Genomic DNA, 17721 nt, shown 5'->3' on the forward strand with positions numbered 1-17721 from the left:
ACTCTGGGGCCATCTAATCCTGGTTGCTTCTACCCCCAGAGACTTCCCCTCTGCTGACCTCCTGCATCTGGTTCCAACAGGCTGGGAAATGCAGATGGGAAAATATCGTACGCAAGACATATTTCCAATTCCAGATTTAAGTAAAGATTCCCTTTTCTCCACAGTCTGGGTCCTCCTTCCTCTGCTCACCCCTAATCCCTGATGTACCCACCCCAGGCATTCCCCTCCCTTCAGCTGCAAGGTCCCTCATTTCCTGCTTACCCCTAACACTGGTTACCCCACTACAGAGATTCCTTTTTCCTTACACTCAGCCCCCACACTCCCATCACCAAGATCACCCCAATCCCAATTGTAAAGTGCACCAGGCACTGGTTCCATCTTCTCACACACACATTCCCTTTTTGATTCAAAATTGATTCCAGTCTCAGATCTCCCCCACTCCTTCTGCTCATGGTCCTAGCCTAGCACCCCAGCTGCACCCCACCTGTCTTTTGCCCGTGGCCCATCTCACCTGCTGCTCCCTGTGCCAGTGGCTTTGAGCGTGGATGGCTTGCGGATCATCTTGTCCAGAGCATTGACTATCTGCTCAAATTTGGGCCTCTGAACCCGCTCCTTCTGCCAGCAGTCAAGCATGAGCAGGTGCAAGACAGTGGGGCAGTCTGGAGGTGGTGGCAGGCGATAGTCCTGGTCAATAGCATTAATTACCTGCAGCAAAGGAAGAAACATGCCAGGTTAAGAGCTGGGAAACACTGGCTTCAGCCACTGAGATATATCTGGGCCTGTTCCACCTTCAGGAGGGCCATCAGTGAGAACAGAGAGATACATACTTTCCTGCCCAACCAGAACTTACATCCTGATTAGACATGTCCCAGTAAGGCCTCTCGCCATATGACATCACTTCCCACATGACAATGCCATAGCTCCAGACATCGCTGGAGGATGTGAACTTGCGGTACTGAATGGCTTCGGGAGCACTCCAGCGGATGGGGATCTTGCCACCCTGAAGAGCAGAGAGAGAGATGGAGCAAGCAGAGCGCTTGTGAAGCATGGAGAATCCAAGGAACAGACTTCATTGAATGGCTGAGCCCAGATCCCAGCACCTAGCCCAGGCCAGAGCACGTGGTACTAGTGCAGAACAACGATATTTTGTTGGTTGTTTTGGGGTTAAATTAGTCATGTTCATGTCCCCACCTTGTCCCATGGCATGGATGGGAGCAGAATCCAACCTTTGATTGCTGCAAATCCAATTGTCTAATGAAGTTTAACCCTTATGGTTGGATTTTTCACTGGAGTCTAAGATGCCCAAATCCTATTGAACGTAAGTCGGAGTCAGGCACTTGAAGTTCTTAGACTCCTTTGAAAATTCCAGTGTCCAACACCAGGGACAAGTGTACTTGATCAGCTTTTCATCCCTTTCTCTTCTGGCCTGACTCTCCCCAACTGACAAAATATTCAAAGCCACTCAGCTGCTGGCTCTTGCTCAAAGCACACTAATCTGATTCCCATCTCACCACCCAACTAGTGGATCCTCCTCTGAGCCCTGCACACAGAATGACTGCTGCAGCCCCCTGGCCCCAGTCCCACTTTCTTGCATGGGGCCCAGCGGGTGTCTAAACTCTACATATATAATGGCCAGTTTAGGTATTGCTCGTAGGTGCTGTACAAGGTTTTTTGGCAGGTATTTTGGGTGTAGTACTTACCCCACGCGCCATGGGGCAGGAGAGGAGTTCAGTCTCTGTGGCTTCTCAGTTCTCAGCCTCTCTGCTGAGCTGGGCAGCACAGGAGCAAACTGTTGCCTACTGTAGTTGATGGGGTTTGGAATGTGCACCCTTATCCCACATGGCAATGTACTGAGCTCACCAGCTCATCTTGTACCACTGATTACATAGCTGCTGTTGTCAGTCACTATCGGTCTGGGGCTAGGTTAAAACTGATGTCCTCAAGCTGAAAGACTCTGCACCCCATTCCCAATCCCTCCAGTCCTCTCAATCTGAGGCTGAGCTGGAAGTGGTGCACTAGGGGTGGAAGGTGCTGTACCCCATTCCTGGTATCTTGTCCCCAAGCTACTGTCTGTTCTATAGGTAAGAGGAACACACACAAGATTTGTATAAAGAATTAACAGTGAGTTCAGGACAGGCCTGTGCTGGGCAGTCATAGCAGAAGCCCAGTTTCCCCATCAGTAACTCACCAGGGCCCCAGTATAGGTGGGGTTTGAGGCATCATCTTCCAGGAAGCGGGACAAACCAAAGTCAGACACCTTGCACACCAGGTTACTGTTAACCAGGATGTTACGGGCAGCCAGGTCACGGTGGACATAGTTCATGTCCGAGAGGTAACGCATGCCAGCTGCGATCCCCCGCTGCATCCCCACTAGCTGCAGCATGCTGAACTGTCCTTCCCGTTGCTGCAGACAGAAAAGACTCAGGCCTCAGTGGACACAGGAATTACAGCCCGCAGAGAAAAGGAACAATGAGGGATTGGAGCAGGAGGGATTATGAAGTTAGTTAAAAGAACTAAATATGTCTATGTTCAGTCAAATTTGGGTTAGACAGAACCACCTACAGGTACCATACAAGTGTAAATACCGAGGAAGGAGAGAGGTGTTTAGGGCAATGGATCGCAAACAGTTTCATATTGGAGACCCACTTCTGAAGATGCATGCATCTGACGAAGGGGGTATTCACCCACGAAAGCTCATGTTCCAATATGTCTGTTAGTCTGTAAGATGCAACAGGACTCTTTGCTGCTTTTACAGATCCAGACTAACACGGCTACCCCTCGCATACTTGACTTCTGAAGATATATCTCATCTTGTGGACACTTCATCTCCTAGCCTCCAACTCCTTATCCTCCACCATCTCCATAGTGACTAGATGACTTGGCTACAGGAAAAAGGAGCAACTTGCAGTCCCCTATGCTTTCATCTTTCAGGTCTCTAGTTTGGCTCTATGTGCTGTATAACCTTCCAATTCTAGCGTCACCTGCAAATCTAGACATGGTTGAATTATCATCAAAGAGAAACCTGGTAAAGAAAGAAGTGAAGCAGCTCACAAGGAGCAGAGAAATCCACCTTCAGTTTTGTTTTAATGTAGTTGATCAGAAAAATCTCTGAAAACTCTAAGAGCCCTGAAATAGGCTATCACTAGCAGGAAACTTTACTGCTTGAAGGTAGAAGCGCTACCATTTGAACAACAGACAGCTCCATGGACCACCTAAAAATGCCCTATGATGCACAGCTTGAAAACCATATCCCTAAAGAGGCCTTGGGGGATAGGACTAATAGTAACTGCAGGACAGGTAGCAGAGTGGGGCATTTTAGCCTTGATATCAGGAAATATTTCTTATCAGTGAGTTTGTATTGTATTCTTATCAGTGAGTTTGTATTGGACAGTCTACCCATCTCCCACTGGGTGACCTGGCCAGTGATGGAAGATTCTCTACACATTGGCCCCAGAGAGATCCATTCAGTGTCTCATCATTATCTCCATCACACCTTCAGGAAACTGGCCTTGAGATCTGACAGACACAGAGAAGAAGAGGATGGAGAGATTAAATGATGGAGCTGACAGTGACAAAGAGGTGCGGATGGGTGGAGCAGAGTCCAGCTTGGGATACCCTGAGGAAGGAATCCAGTGAGCCATTCTCCATGAACTCCGTGACGATCATGACGGGTCGGCTCTTGGTGACCACGCCTTCCAGGCGGATGACATTGGGGTGCTCAAACTGCCCCATGATGCTGGCCTCACTCAGGAATTCCCGCCGCTGCTCATCTGTGTAACCTGACTTCAGAGTCTTGATGGCCACTGTGTACTCCCGCTTCCCCGGGGGTTTCAGGCGCCCAAAACACACCTCTCCAAACTCTCCTACCAGGGGAGGAGGAAAACACAGCTAGCATGAGATGGGAAAACATGAGATCCTAGTGAGGGACAGGCTGGATAAACAGTCTAGTGTTAAGATCCCAGGGACTGACAAGCACCGGGGTAGCTGTTAGGGTTTGGGTTAGCACAAAATTCACGGTCAAAGCTCCAGTTTGAATGAAGACGTGTATTAAAGTTTGAAACAGATTAGGGGGTCAAACAAGGATTTGGGGGTGGCCTTTCCAATGCTGCCTTATACACAGTTTGGACCAAGCTAGGGTTTAAGGTTAAGGTCCATTCTGGTCAGGATGCACTAGATGCACTGATATTGTGCCAAGAAGTAGGGCAGAGGTTGATTCTCAATGGGGGCTAGCAGTGATGTGGGTCAGGATTGAGTCACATCATGAGTTGCAGAGCTATGGGCCATACAGCGTGGTTTGCCATTCTCCCTGCATTACCTGATCCAATGACCTCTTCAATCTTGACAAAGGACACATCAATCTCCTTGGCAAATTCCCGAATAGCCTCATTGGGGTCCTCATAGGTCGAAGGGTCAATGTAATACTTCACCCCAAGCCCTATGAGGAAGAAGAGATAGCCCAACCATGATCATAGCCAAGCCCCAGGGAGGAAGAGATGTGAGTGAGCTCTGAAGAGGCTCCCCTTGCCATCTACCCCTGGTGAACACTTACCCCGCGTGCTGATGTACTGCTGCAAGCGGTCTGTATATGGGGTCTCTCGCCTTTTACTGTGGGACACAAAGAAAAGGGGAAATCAAAGCAGGCAGGAAAGGGTCTCCCAGGCTCCCCAGTATGAGGTCAGAATCAAAGAAGCACAGAAGTCAAGGATGGAAGAGACTTATGAAGGTCCCCACCATCTACTGGTGACCAATGCAGGATTGTTCCCTACAGCACATCTACCATTGCTGTATCCAATGAAGTTTCAAACATGCAAAAGGTTGGGACCTCCACCAGTCCCTCTGAGAAGCTATTCCAACGCTGAACACAATTATCTGGGAAGGTTTTCCCAGTATGTTGGCTAAGCTTTTTTAATTTCATCCCATCAATACAGGTTATTCCTCTTAGTACCACCCTAAATAATTTGTTTCCTTCTATGTTTTTTTTATACTCGTCAGCTATGTTGTTCTCCCCTTAAGTGTAATTTACCCCAGTTACACAGATTTAGTTCTTTTCAATTCTCCCCATAAGTCATCCCCTCCATATCATTTCTGTTGCTGTTGTCTGAACTGCATCCACCTTGACATGTCTTTCTGGTACTGTGATACCCCAAACTGAACACAGAGATCATAGACCTCCCTGTCTCACGATGTAATGCCTTTGTGCATACAGCTCAAAATCGCAACAGTCTTTTTTGCTGCCATCATACTGCAAAGATGTATCTAATTTCCAGCCTCTGTTGTCTCTTGGCAACCTTCTTCCTCCCCTTCCGAGGTATGTCTCAGGTCATTCTCCAGCCATTCTAGATAAACTTTCCAAGTTAAATCTTGTTTTCTTATTTTTCTGCCCATATTCCTAATCTCTCTTTACTATATATTACTTTATAACACTTCTCTGTCTTCACAGGTATTCACAGTTCCTTCTAATTTAGTATCATCTGTGTATTTCATTTATATGACAACTTCTTCTAGATCAGATTAAATAAAAGCAGGCCCCAAACCAAGCCCTATGGCATCTCAACACACAGATTTCCAATAATTCAATGCTTTTCTGCTTAACATCATCCTCTGGTTACAGTTTTTCAGCCAGTTTTCAATCCATATGACTGTTTCTATCCAATCCAACTGGAAGTTGAGATACGATTTCATGACACATAGGGGTTAATTGCTTTACTAGTGTCCAGAGTACAACATAACTACAACTACCATCCATTAATTCTGTAACTCTAAAAAATAACAACTATCAGGCTTGTGTGGCATCCTACATTATTCATAAATGATGCTTTTTTCCTCAGGACTCTGTTAAACCTTCACAACTTTAGTGAGTAATATTTCTCTCAAGATCTGCTCAGTTATTTTACCATGAACAGAAACTGGCATTACAGGGTATATTTGCTTTCTCCCCCAAGTCCTCTGATGCCTCTCCTGGTTCTCACAATTTTCCAAAAATAAGTTTATCTGTGTAATTCCCTTAAAACCCTACATTGCATACTGACAAGACAGTATGTGTTAATGTTTCCAAATGTAATATACATTTATAATGTATTTAAATTTTCTAAATATAAACCTAATCTTTTTAATAGCTATTTTGTAAGGTTTTCCTTATTTACTAAATGTCCAAACTTATTTTTCTTATTTAAAGCAGATTTAAAATAAAAAGGAGTAGGATATCTCAGCCATTTTGGTGTCATCACTAATTTAATCCATTCTCTCACTGAAGTGGGCCTTCTTTGTCTATGGTATTTCTTCTCCCGCAGATGTATTTACAGAATCCTTTTAATCCCCTCCTCAACCCCAGCTTTGGCTAGTATTAATTCATTCTGCTTTTTGTAAAAAATATATATGCTTTATTGAGTTGTGCACATAATATCACATATTTCCAACCATAACATACAATTATAGTTTTAACAGTCCAAAGTTACAACAGGACACTACAACAGAAATATAACAACATTTGTCTTTTTTCATTCTTTCCTCCCCAGAAAAAAATAACAAAAGAAAAAAAATTACATGACAAAGGAAAACAAATATTAAAAAGGGAAAGAGGAGAACAAAAAAAGAAACTCTAGATTTTGCTTTCTAAAGTAGGTTATAGAGTTGTACTCCATATACATGAGAGGAAAGGCTAAAAGGTTCTTTTTGCAGAATGCAGGGGGGGTAGGGTGGAGAAGAGACATGGAGAACACATATAGAGAGTCTAAGGGTTCAGAGTTGGGGCGAGTTTGAGGATGGGGATGTTGATCGGTTTTTGCTTTTATCTTTCAAAAGGATCCTATCATTCATTCTCAGATCCTAGGGTGTTCTTGTTTTTCTATTGTGCTTTGGTTTATGCTACTCTTTTCTTTTCCCTGCACATCGTAACAGATAGTCTATATTCTTGTTTATTTGCCTTCTCTTTTTCTACAGTGCTTTCTTTAAACTTACCTTATTATCTTTGAATCAGTTCTTCCTGGAGCCATGTGGGCTGCACTCCTTGTATTCTTGTTTTTCAGACGAGCTATAATTCCTAGGCTCTTAATTAAAGGGTATTTTCAGACTTCCCAGGCACCTTCTACATCAGTGGATTTTAATACTTCCTCCCATCAGTCTTTATTCACTAGATTTCTTCATTCCCTAGAGTTTGCTGGCCTGAAACTTTAATCTGCAAGTCTATTCTGTACTATGCTGCAGCCAAATCCCTTGTGGTCACTAGTTTGAAGCTTCCCTTTTGTTTTCACTTGAGGATCATCCAATTCCCAGTGACATCAATGGGAGTGTTTCCAATGGATTGGGTCCTCAGTTAGGAGCAATAGGGTAGGATTCCCCCTGAGGGAGATGCAGAGCAAGATGGGAGCTCATGAGGTTTGGATGAATGTACAGTGGAACTGGGTTTCCCTAGGGTTGGGTTTAGGTAGGGGGGGATCCACTGGCTGGGGTGCAGGTGCTGAGCATGAGGAGGGGAGGGAATTCACCTCTTGAAGATGATGGCAAGGATGGCAATGGCGGCAATTACCAAGAAGGCCAGACCACCGAGTGCTGAGCCCACAATAAGTGGCAGCCGGTCCTGAACCATTTCCGAGCGTTCGCCTGGCAAGGGAGAGAGACACACACACACAGAGGACAAGGGCTGTCAGAATCTCCTACCAGTTCAGCCAGGCTACACTCAGAAAACTATTCCAGCCTCCCCTAGATCTCGCAGTCAAACTCTGATACCTCATCACGCTTCAACTAACTCTTCCATTACCCCCTTCGATCTCTCTGTCTCCAATGCCTCCCTTCCGCCCCCTGGAAATTCTATAGCCCCTCCTATCCCTTTCTGCCTCCCCTGTTCCACATTCGCCTGGATCCACTGACTCTTGAGCAGCCACCTGAGTGCAATCAATCTGGCACCTTGGTTCCCAGGGCCAACCTCTCCCCTTCCTTCAGCTTGCAGGAGAGATGTATAAAGAGGTTACCCTGACCCAGCCCCTTTGATCCATGCCCAGAATGTCACAGGTGATACACTGCTCCCTCCATGAATGAAGGCTGAACTTGCCAAAAAGCAGGTTTTTGTCTGGATGCTCTGGGGCCTGATTTCCATCAGACCATTGCAGAGCACTGAACAGTGGCCTGTCTGCATGAACTGCGATCCCCTGTGCAATGTGGTACTGGGCTCACCTACAGCTAGTATTGCTAACACACTTCAGTTCTGATGGGCATTTGCACAAGAGTGCAAGGGACTGAGGATGTAGACGTACAAAAGTCTGAGTAAAAGGTATGCTCAAGATTGCACACAGACACATGAAGTTTGTGTGAATGATCATACGGATGTGTGATCATATGCAAATATGCACCTGTGAAAGCCTGGGTTGGTCTGTGTGGGTCTTCAAGCATGAAAAAGAGCTGTATACAAGTGTATTATGTAAATAGGAGTGCAAGGGTGAGGGGATTTGGGAGCATGAGCTAATGGGCATGTGTATGGGCATGTGTGAGCATGAGAGGTGTGAGTGTGTGCGTGCAGGTATCAGTTTGAGAGTACATGCAAGTGCATCACTCACCTCTCACCAGAGTCTGGAAATACATCTTGCCACTATATGGCCCGTAACCCACACCTGTCCTGGCTCGCACCTGGAAGGCATAGATCTTGCCTGGGCTCAGGTTTGAGACGGTGGCCATGTTGGTCTCACTGGTTATGGTGAATGAGTTATCCTCATCTTCCGCCTGCAAGCCAATGGCCAATCAGAGATGACAAATGTGAGATCCCAGCTACAGATGACACTCTTGAGCAACTAATCCTAAGTTCCCTGTACAATGCCTCTCAAACCTGCCCTGCAGCCCCCTTTCCCCTTATACTCCAGTCCTAGGCTCCCCATCCAGCTCTGCCAATGCCCCTCATTCCTGACCTTAAAGGAAGTGAGTAGTAAGGGACAAGGAAAAGTGTGATTTGGGCATGAATGAGGAAGATGAGCTAGGACATGGATGCGTGGTATATCTTCCTATGGGGCCCTGGTGAGATGCTATTCATCTCGATAATCTCCCAGCTTGACCTGAAACATTATCTCGTATGCCCACCAAACTCAGCCACTCTCTTCCCAAAATCCATTGCAACAGCATATATAGTGCTCCATAGGACAACCTGCTGGAATTGGCACTACTATTTACAAGACACCCTTTCAACTAGAGGAAGGATCTGTACTGAACAACTGTGCAATGTGTTCCAGTGGAAGAGCAGAGATGAGGAACAAGAGGCGGCTTGAACTCTCCTCCAGACATCTTGCCCTGCAACCACCAACCTCCAGTTAGGAGTCATGACTGATGTGGGTGGAAAACAACCATTTTGTCCCATCTGCCACCCTATAATGGATCGACATGCTGCCTAATGAATGGCAGGTGTGAGTTGGCACCATCCCATATTCCAAACTCCTGTGGCACACACCTGAGCAGAGCAGGACCCAGTGCCACCCAAGCCTGAGTGGCAATGGACAGTTCCTAGCATTAATCCACAAAGGGTTTTTTACAGGTAGGGAAAGATTTCTATCCAGCCTTGGATGGAGATGCCAGTATGTCCCATGGAATTTCCCTTTGTGAGGGTATAATGGGAGTGTTCCTGCTGAAAATGAGCCCATTCTCTCAAAGATGAATCACTTTTGGAACTCCAGTTCCTTTTATCATCTTTACATCCAGCATCCCTAAACTCTTCTGAAAGATCTAATCTAACCCCAGGGATGAACTCAGCTAGAGATCCCCTCTACTGGTCCACATCATCTGGGTCTATCAGACTGGGAAATACAGAGAGAAAATATTGGATAAAAGTACATTTCTAATCCCAGTTTTTGCCACAGATTCCCCTTTCTTCACACTGGAAGTACTCTCCTTCCCCTTGCTCATCTCAGTTCTCAGCTGTATCCCCAGTCTAGAGAGATTTCCCTTTCCCTACACAGTCCCTCCCTTCTGCATGTTCCCCCACTAATGCTCACAGTAAGGCAGTCTCTTTTCCATTGCTCTCCACTCACCTTGTCAAAATAGCGTAGCAGGTAGTCCAGGATGATCCCGTTGGGCTGGTCTGGCTGTGGCCAGGACAATGTGATGCTGTTGGCAGTACGACTCACCTGATGCATCATAGGAACTGCAGAGGGGACTAGAACAAGACAGAAAGGAGGAGGAAGAGATTGTAAGGGGAAAAGCTTGTTTAGAAGACATAATTTAATTTGAGGTGACAGTGTGGACTTCAGAAGGATCCCATAGTGCTTTACAAATATACCAAAAGACATCCAGGGGCAATTTCATTTAACTATTCACTGAAATTAGTCACCTCTGGGGTGGTGTAGTGGGGCCGAGTGGCCTCCCACGGACCCAGAGGGGGAGGGACCACTCACTGAGCCCTCATGGACGGAGCCAGGAAGTATAAAGAAGGGTCTGGGAGCTCAGTTAGGCTGCAGCTGCCAGAGGAGCCAGACTTCTCCTGCCTGCTCCCAAGCTGGGAGACTGGTGTGGGCCCTTGCGGAGCTGAAGACTGGCCAAAATTGCTGGAGTTACCCACTGCCCAAGCCACGGAGAAGTTGCTGGAACTGCCACGGGCCTTGCACCTGACGACCCAGAGCACCCCCTATGGATCCAGGTACGCTTCGAGGGGAAGGTAGGAATTGGCCTGGGGCAGCCAGCCCTCGTCTGGCTGGGTGGTTGCCAAAGACTAAGACCACTCTGCCACTGTTAGGGCCCTGGTCTGGGACGCGGTGGAGTTGGGCGGGCCCAGGTCCCCTCGGCCACCCGACCTCTGGGGTGGAAGTATTCCCTCTCCTTAGGCCAGAAGGCCTGCATCAGCCTATAGTCCGCTGAGCTTGGACACTAGACTCTGCTCAACTCCCACCAGAGCCTCATGCACTGTGTTTGTGCACCTAGCCCTTGAATACAGGCCCGAGCTAGAGGCTCTTGTTGTCCCATCCTGACTAAGGACTTGGACTCCTAAATGTGTTTGCTACTCTGCCCTGACTTCAGGCCAGAGCCCCAGGCCGTGTGTGGGGCCCCACTAATTCCCCAACAGGGGGTGACACAAAGGAACGCAGTGAGGTGGAGTGACCTCTCACAAATTTGTGGAGGTGGGGGGGAAGGAACACTACCAACCCACTACACTTGGCAGAGAATTCAGGCAGCAGCCCAACTCCTGTAGTAAGAAGTCCTGCATCAGCTGCACCATAGATATTGCTAATAGGAGAGATGGAGCTCAATAAGCTTAGTAATTATCTGGCTGAGAGCCAGGAGCGGCAGCAGGCATCACAATTCCAGCAACAACAGCAACTGGTGCAGCAGTTGAGGACCCAATAGCAGCAATAGCTACAGCTTGCGACCCTGCTGCCTAGACTTAACCGGACCTCATCTGGGAGCACAGTGAAACCCTCCACACACTTCCCCAGTGCCAGTAAGACTTTCCAAGATGGGACCTGAAGATGCCCTGAACCATTCCTTGTGACCTTTCAGTGAGCCACACTGGTTGCAGGGTGGTCCCCGGAGCAGTGGGCAACTCTCCTGGCCCTGACAAGAAGGGTCAGAACTATAGTCGAAGCCCTCCTATAGAGGTGATGCCTCGGCCAGGACATCCAGAGGTTGGACCCTGCTTCTCCTGTGGTCGTTTTGCACACTTGCAATGGGAGGCCCCAATATGGACTGCAACTTCGGCTGAGTCTATATGGGAGAGTTCCATGCTTGCAAATAGTCCACCCTGAAGCTGATGATGCCTGTGAGGATGGGGCCGAAATGAGTCATGGTCCTCCTAGACTCAGGATATGGACAGACACTTATCCGCCAATAAGTTGCCTCTAACCCTGGACTGGCAGAATGGGAAATCAGACTCCAGTGCATCCATGGGGATGTAAGAGCCTACCTTGATGCCCGGGTGTGACATTGCATTCTATACGATTTTATTAAAATATGCTAATGTAACTGGAATATGCTTCATGCAAAAGGTCTCTTGTAAGGTATCATTACAAAGCTTATAATCTACTGCGTGATCATCCTATTTGTATAGATGTACCACTCTTGTATCTGAAACTAGAAATATGAAATATAACTCTGGGGGCCTATTGTAATTATGCAAAGTGTGGGCCATTAATGATGGTTTGGAATCTTGATGACTCTCATTAACCAGGACAATTGACTGCAGATGTCTCTGTTTTACCTGTAAGTTTTCCTGTATAGGTGTGTGCTGGCAAGTGGATAATGAAGTCTTATAGTGCCATGTGATCATATCACCTGAACTGGAATCCATTTTTAACCTAGTGCTTTTCCATTGAGAAGGGGGGTGGGAACCCAAAGGGACAAAGGATTCCCGCCTTATGCAAAAGATATATAAGTGGGTGGAAAAGAGAAAAGGGAGACCCATCATGAGGAATCCCCTAGCTACCACCTGAGCTGGAACAAGGGCTGTACCCGGGGAAAAGATTGTGCCCAGACTAGGAAGGCATCCAGTTTGTGAAAGAGACTTATTGAAACATCTTTCAGGGTGAGAGTTTTATCTGTACTCAGTTGTATTACTGAATTAGGCTTAGATTTGCATGTTTTATTTTATTTTGCTTGGTAATTCACTTTGTTCTGTCTGTTACTACTTGGAACCACTTAAATCCTACTTTCTGTATTTAATAAAATCACTTTTTACTTATTAATTAACCCAGAGTATGCATTAATACCTTGGAGCGGCAAACAGCTGTGCATATCTCTCCATCAGTGTTATAGAGGGCGGACAATTTATGAATTTACCCTGAATAAGCTTTATACAGGGTAAAACAGATTTATTTAGGGTTTGGACTCCCTTGGGAATTGGGCATCTGAGTGTTAAAGGCAGGAACCACGAGGTTCAGACCCAGTTGGTAGTCCCCCGCTGCCATTGGAGAGACATTTTGAAGCTGGCCCATGACATCTCTGTGGCCAGCTACTTGTGGCAAGAAAAAACTCTGGCCTGAATCCTATCTCGCTTCTTCTGGCCGGGAGTACATTGCGAGGTAAGGGACTACTGTCACTCATGCCCCATGTGCCAGCTGGCCACTGGCCCAGGGGTGATAAAGGCGCCCTTCATCCCTTTGCCCATAGTAGGCATCCCTTTTGAGTGAACTGCAATGGACCTGGTGGGACCACTCCCAAAGAGTAATGCTGGGTTCTGCTATATCTTTGTCCTAATGGACTACGCAACCCACTTTCCCAAGGCCATTCCACTATGATATACCAGTGCCCACATCATCGCAAAGGAACTGGTGAAGATCTTTGTCTGTGTTGGGCTTCCCCGGGAACTACTCACAGATCAAGGGACCAACTTCACGTCCCAGCTGTTCTGCTAGGTGTGTACACTGCTGGGTATTAAGAAACTGAAGATGTCTGTGTATCATCTGCAGATGGAGGAGCTCATTGAATACTTCAATAGAACCTTAAAGGAAATGCTGAGGAAGTTCCCTCCACAAGAGTTACAACAGTGGGACCAGCTGATCCCGCCGTTGTTGTTAGCCATTTGAGTAGTACCTCAGTCATCTACCAAATTCTCCCCCTTTAAACTCCTGTCGGCTAACAACCCCACAGGGTGCTGGATCTAATGAGAGGCGCCTAGGAACACAACCTGTTGGCCTCCCAGAGGCTCTTGAAATATGTCCTATGATTACAGGATTGACTAGCTTGGGCCGGGACCCTTAGACTCATAGACTCTAGGACTGGAAGGGACCTCGAGGGGTCATCGAGTCCAGTCCCCTGCCCTCATGGCAGGATCAAATACTGTCTAGACCATCCCTAATAGACATTTATCTAACCTACTCTTAAATATCTCCAGAGATGGAGATTCCACAACTTCCCTAGGCAATCTATTCCAGTGTTTAACTACCCTGACAGTTAGGAACTTTTTCCTAATGTCCAACCTAAATCTCCCTTGCTGCAGTTTAAGCCCATTGCTTCTTGTTCTATCATTGGAGGCTAAGGTGAACAAGTTTTCTCCCTCCTCCTGATGACACCCTTTTAGATACCTGAAAACTGCTATCATGTCTCCTCTCAGTCTTCTCTTTTCCAAACTAAACAAACCCAATTCCTTCAGCCTTCCTTCATAGGTCATGTTCTCAAGACCTTTAATCATTCTTGTTGCTCTTCTCTGGACCCTCTCCAATTTCTCCACATCTTTCTTGAAATGCGGTGCCCAGAACTGGACACAATATTCCAGCTGAGGCCTAACCAGCGCAGAGTAAAGCGGAAGAATGACTTCTCGTGTCTTGTTTACAACACACCTGTTAATGCATCCCAGAATCACGTTTGCTTTTTTTGCAACAGTATCACACTGTTCACTCATATTAAGCTTGTGGTCTACTATGACCCCTAGATCTCTTTCTGCCATACTCCTTCCTAGACAGTCTCTTCCCATTCTGTATGTGTGAAACTGATTGTTCCTTCCTAGGTGGAGCACTTTGCATTTATCTTTATTGAACTTCATCCTGTTTACCTCAGACCATTTCTCCAATTTGTCCAGATCATTTTGAATTTTGACCCTGTCCTCCAAAGCAGTTGCAATCCCTCCCAGTTTGGTATCGTCCGCAAACTTAATAAGCGTACTTTCTATGCCAACATCTAAATCGTTGATGAAGATATTGAACAGAACCGGTCCCAAAACAGACCCCTGCGGAACCCCACTTGTTATACCTTTCCAGCAGGATTGGGAGCCATTAACAACTACTCTCTGAGTACGGTTATCCAGCCAGTTATGCACCCACCTTATAGTAGTCCCATCTAAATTGTACTTTCCTAGTTTATCCCGTATCAAATGCCTTACTAAAGTCTAGGTATATCACCTCCACCGCTTCTCCCTTATCCACAAGGCTCGTTATCCTATCAAAGAACGCTATCAGATTAGTTTGACATGATTTGTTCTTTACAAATCCATGCTGGCTATTCCCTATCACCTTACCACCTTCCAAGTGTTTGCAGATGATTTCTTTGATTAACTGCTCCATTATCTTCCCTGGCACAGAAGTTAAACTAACTGGTCTGTAGTTTCCTGGGTTGTTTTTATTTCCCTTTTTATAGATGGGCAATATATTTGCCCCCTTCCAGTCTTCTGGAATCTCCCCCGTCTCCCATGATTTCCCAAAGATAATAGCTAGAGGCTCAGATACCTCTTCTATTAACTCCTTGAGTATTCTAGGATGCATTTCATCAGGCCCTGGTGACTTGCAGGCATCTAACTTTTCTAAGTGATTTTTTACTTGCTCTTATTTTATTTTCTCTTTTAAACCTACCCTCTTCCCGTAAGCATTCACTATACTAGACATTCCTTCAGACTTCTCAGTGAAGACTGAAACAAAGAAGTCAATTAGCATCTCTGCCATTTCCAAGTCTCCTGTTACTGTTTCCCCCTCCTCATTGAGCAGTGGGCCTACCCTGTCCTTGGTCTTCCTCTTGCTTCTAATGTATTGATAAAAAGTCTTCTTGTTTCCCTTTATTCCCATAGCTAGTTTGAGTTCATTTTGTGCCTTTGTTTTTCTAATCTTGCCTCTGCATTCCTGTGTTATTTGCCTATATTCATCCTTTGTAATCTGACCTAGTTTCCATTTTTTATATGACGCCTTTTTATTTTGTAGGTCACGCAAGATCTCGTGGTTAGGCCAAGGTGGTCTTTTGCCACATTTTCTATCTTTCCTAACCATCGGAATAGTTTGCTTTTGGGCCCTTAATAGTGTCCCTTTGAAAAACTGCCAACTTTCTTCAGTTGTTTTTCCCCTCAGTCTTAATTCCCATGGGACCTTACCTATCAGCTCTCTGAGCTTACCAAAATCCGCCTTCCTGAAATCCATTGTCTCTATTCTGCTGTACTCCCTTCTACCCTTCCTTAGAATTGCAAACTCTATGATTTCATGATCACTTTCACCCAAGCTTCCTTCTACTTTCAAATTCTCAACAAGTTCCTCCCTATTTGTTAAAATCAAATCTAGAACAGCTTCCCCCCTAGTAGCTTTTTCAACTTTCTGAAATAAAAAGTTGTCTGCAATGCAGTCCAGGAACTTATTAGATAGTCTGTGCCCTGCAGTGTTATTTTCCCAACATATATCTGGATAGTTTTCTTGCGCAAGAAAAGCTCCAGATGCCCCAATGGACTCAGGAATGGCACTACAGTCAGGGGGCTTGGGACTAAACCTTTGAACCCAGCAACTATGTGCTCCTTCTTCTCCCCTCGGAGGAGTCAAAACTCCTTGCCTGATGGCAGGGCCTTTACAAAGTGGTCCAGTGGGTAGAGCTGGTCACATGAGATTCACCAAACAGACCAAAAAAGGAAAAAGCAGGTTTGTCACTTTAACTTTTTGAAACTTTGGCATACAAGTGAAGGACTTCTGACCGCCCTTGTCCTTCTGAGCAAGCCTTAGGTCCCTGATATGGCCAAGACTGAGGAGCCTCAACTGGGTGACACTTGCTCCCTAGAACAACAGAAACAGGCCCAGTGCCTGTTGAAAGCCCTCCGTACGACTTTCACTGCACTCCCAGGCCAGACTAGAGTCATGCAGCACACCATCCAGATGAACCCCAAGGAGGCGGTCTGGGCGACCACCTGCCCACTCCTGCAACAGACACGGGAGATTGTTGAGAAGGAAGTCCAAGCACTGAGGGAGCTGGGAGTCACACAACGGTCACAGAGCAAGTGGCATAGTCCCATCATGCTGGTTCCGAAGCCCGAGGGAACCCTCTGATTCTGCATAGACTTCTGGAAGGTAAATGTGATCTCAAAATTCAACGTGTACCCGATGCCCAGGACCGATGAGCGCCTCAATGGTCACAGCCAAGTATATCATGATACTTGACCTTACAAAACGGTACTGGCAGAGCCCCTTGGACCCAAGCTCCAGGGAGAAAATCGCCTTTGCAACTCCGAGTGGGCTATATCATTTCACTCAGATGCCCTTCGGCCTCCATGGAGCTCCAGCGCCCTACCAGCACCTGAGGGACTAACTCCTGAACCTCCATATGGAGTATCCTGCAGCCTATTTGGATCTACAGCTGCCAGTGGGAGAACCATTTAAATCAGATGGCCGCCACCCTGCGAGATGCCAGACTCATGGCCAATGCAAAAAAATGTCGAATCTGGTGGCAAGAGATTACATACCTGGGATATACATTTGGCCAGGATCTAGTCCGCCCCCTCATAGGGTAGGTCCAGATGCTACAGGTGTCATAAACCAGAGAGTTAAGGGTTAATGCCTCTTTTACCTGTAAAGGGTTAAGAAGCTCAGTAAACCTGGCTGACACCTGACCCGAGGACCAATAAGGGGACAAGATACTTTCAAATCTTGGTGGAGGGAAGTCTTTGTTTGTGTTCTTTGTTTTGGGTGTTGTTCACTCTTGGGACTAAGAGGGACCAGACGTCAATCCAGGCTCTCCAAATCTTTCTGAATCAGTGTCTCATGTTTCAAAATTGTAAGTAACAGCCAAGCAAGGCGGATTAGTTTTATTTTTGTTTTCTCAACTTGTAAATGTTCCTTTTTTGCTGAGAGGATTTTACCTCTGCTTGCTATAACTTTGACCTAAGGCTAGAGGGTGTTCCTCTGGGCTATATGAATCTGAATACCCTGTATAGTATTTTCCATCCTGATTTTACAGGCATTGGTGGGGGGAAAGGAGGGGGGATGGTTAATTTCTACTTGTTTTAAGATCCAAGGGGTTTGGATCTGTGTTCACCAGGGAATCGGTGAAGCCTCTCAAGGCTGCCCAGGGAGGGGAAGGTTT

The 17721-nt window shown here is 46.4% G+C and overlaps 1 protein-coding gene across 1 annotated transcript in view; it reads right to left on the reverse strand.

Moving 5' to 3' along the window:
* LOC115636516 (ephrin type-B receptor 5) overlaps positions 1-17721 on the reverse strand; it is a 158087-nt gene that overhangs the window by 2060 nt on the left and 138306 nt on the right. The window contains exons 7-15 of the mRNA XM_030536705.1: positions 10005-10129; positions 8550-8712; positions 7485-7599; positions 4550-4605; positions 4316-4435; positions 3616-3863; positions 2189-2404; positions 851-1000; positions 512-705 (exon numbers count right to left, since the gene is read on the reverse strand). Of these exons, the coding sequence (XP_030392565.1) occupies positions 512-705; positions 851-1000; positions 2189-2404; positions 3616-3863; positions 4316-4435; positions 4550-4605; positions 7485-7599; positions 8550-8712; positions 10005-10129 (1387 nt within the window). The remainder of the gene's footprint in view (positions 1-511; positions 706-850; positions 1001-2188; positions 2405-3615; positions 3864-4315; positions 4436-4549; positions 4606-7484; positions 7600-8549; positions 8713-10004; positions 10130-17721) is intronic.

The sequence above is a fragment of the Gopherus evgoodei genome, chromosome 1, assembly GCF_007399415.2.
Source record: "Gopherus evgoodei ecotype Sinaloan lineage chromosome 1, rGopEvg1_v1.p, whole genome shotgun sequence".
Classification (NCBI taxonomy): Eukaryota; Metazoa; Chordata; order Testudines; family Testudinidae; genus Gopherus; species Gopherus evgoodei.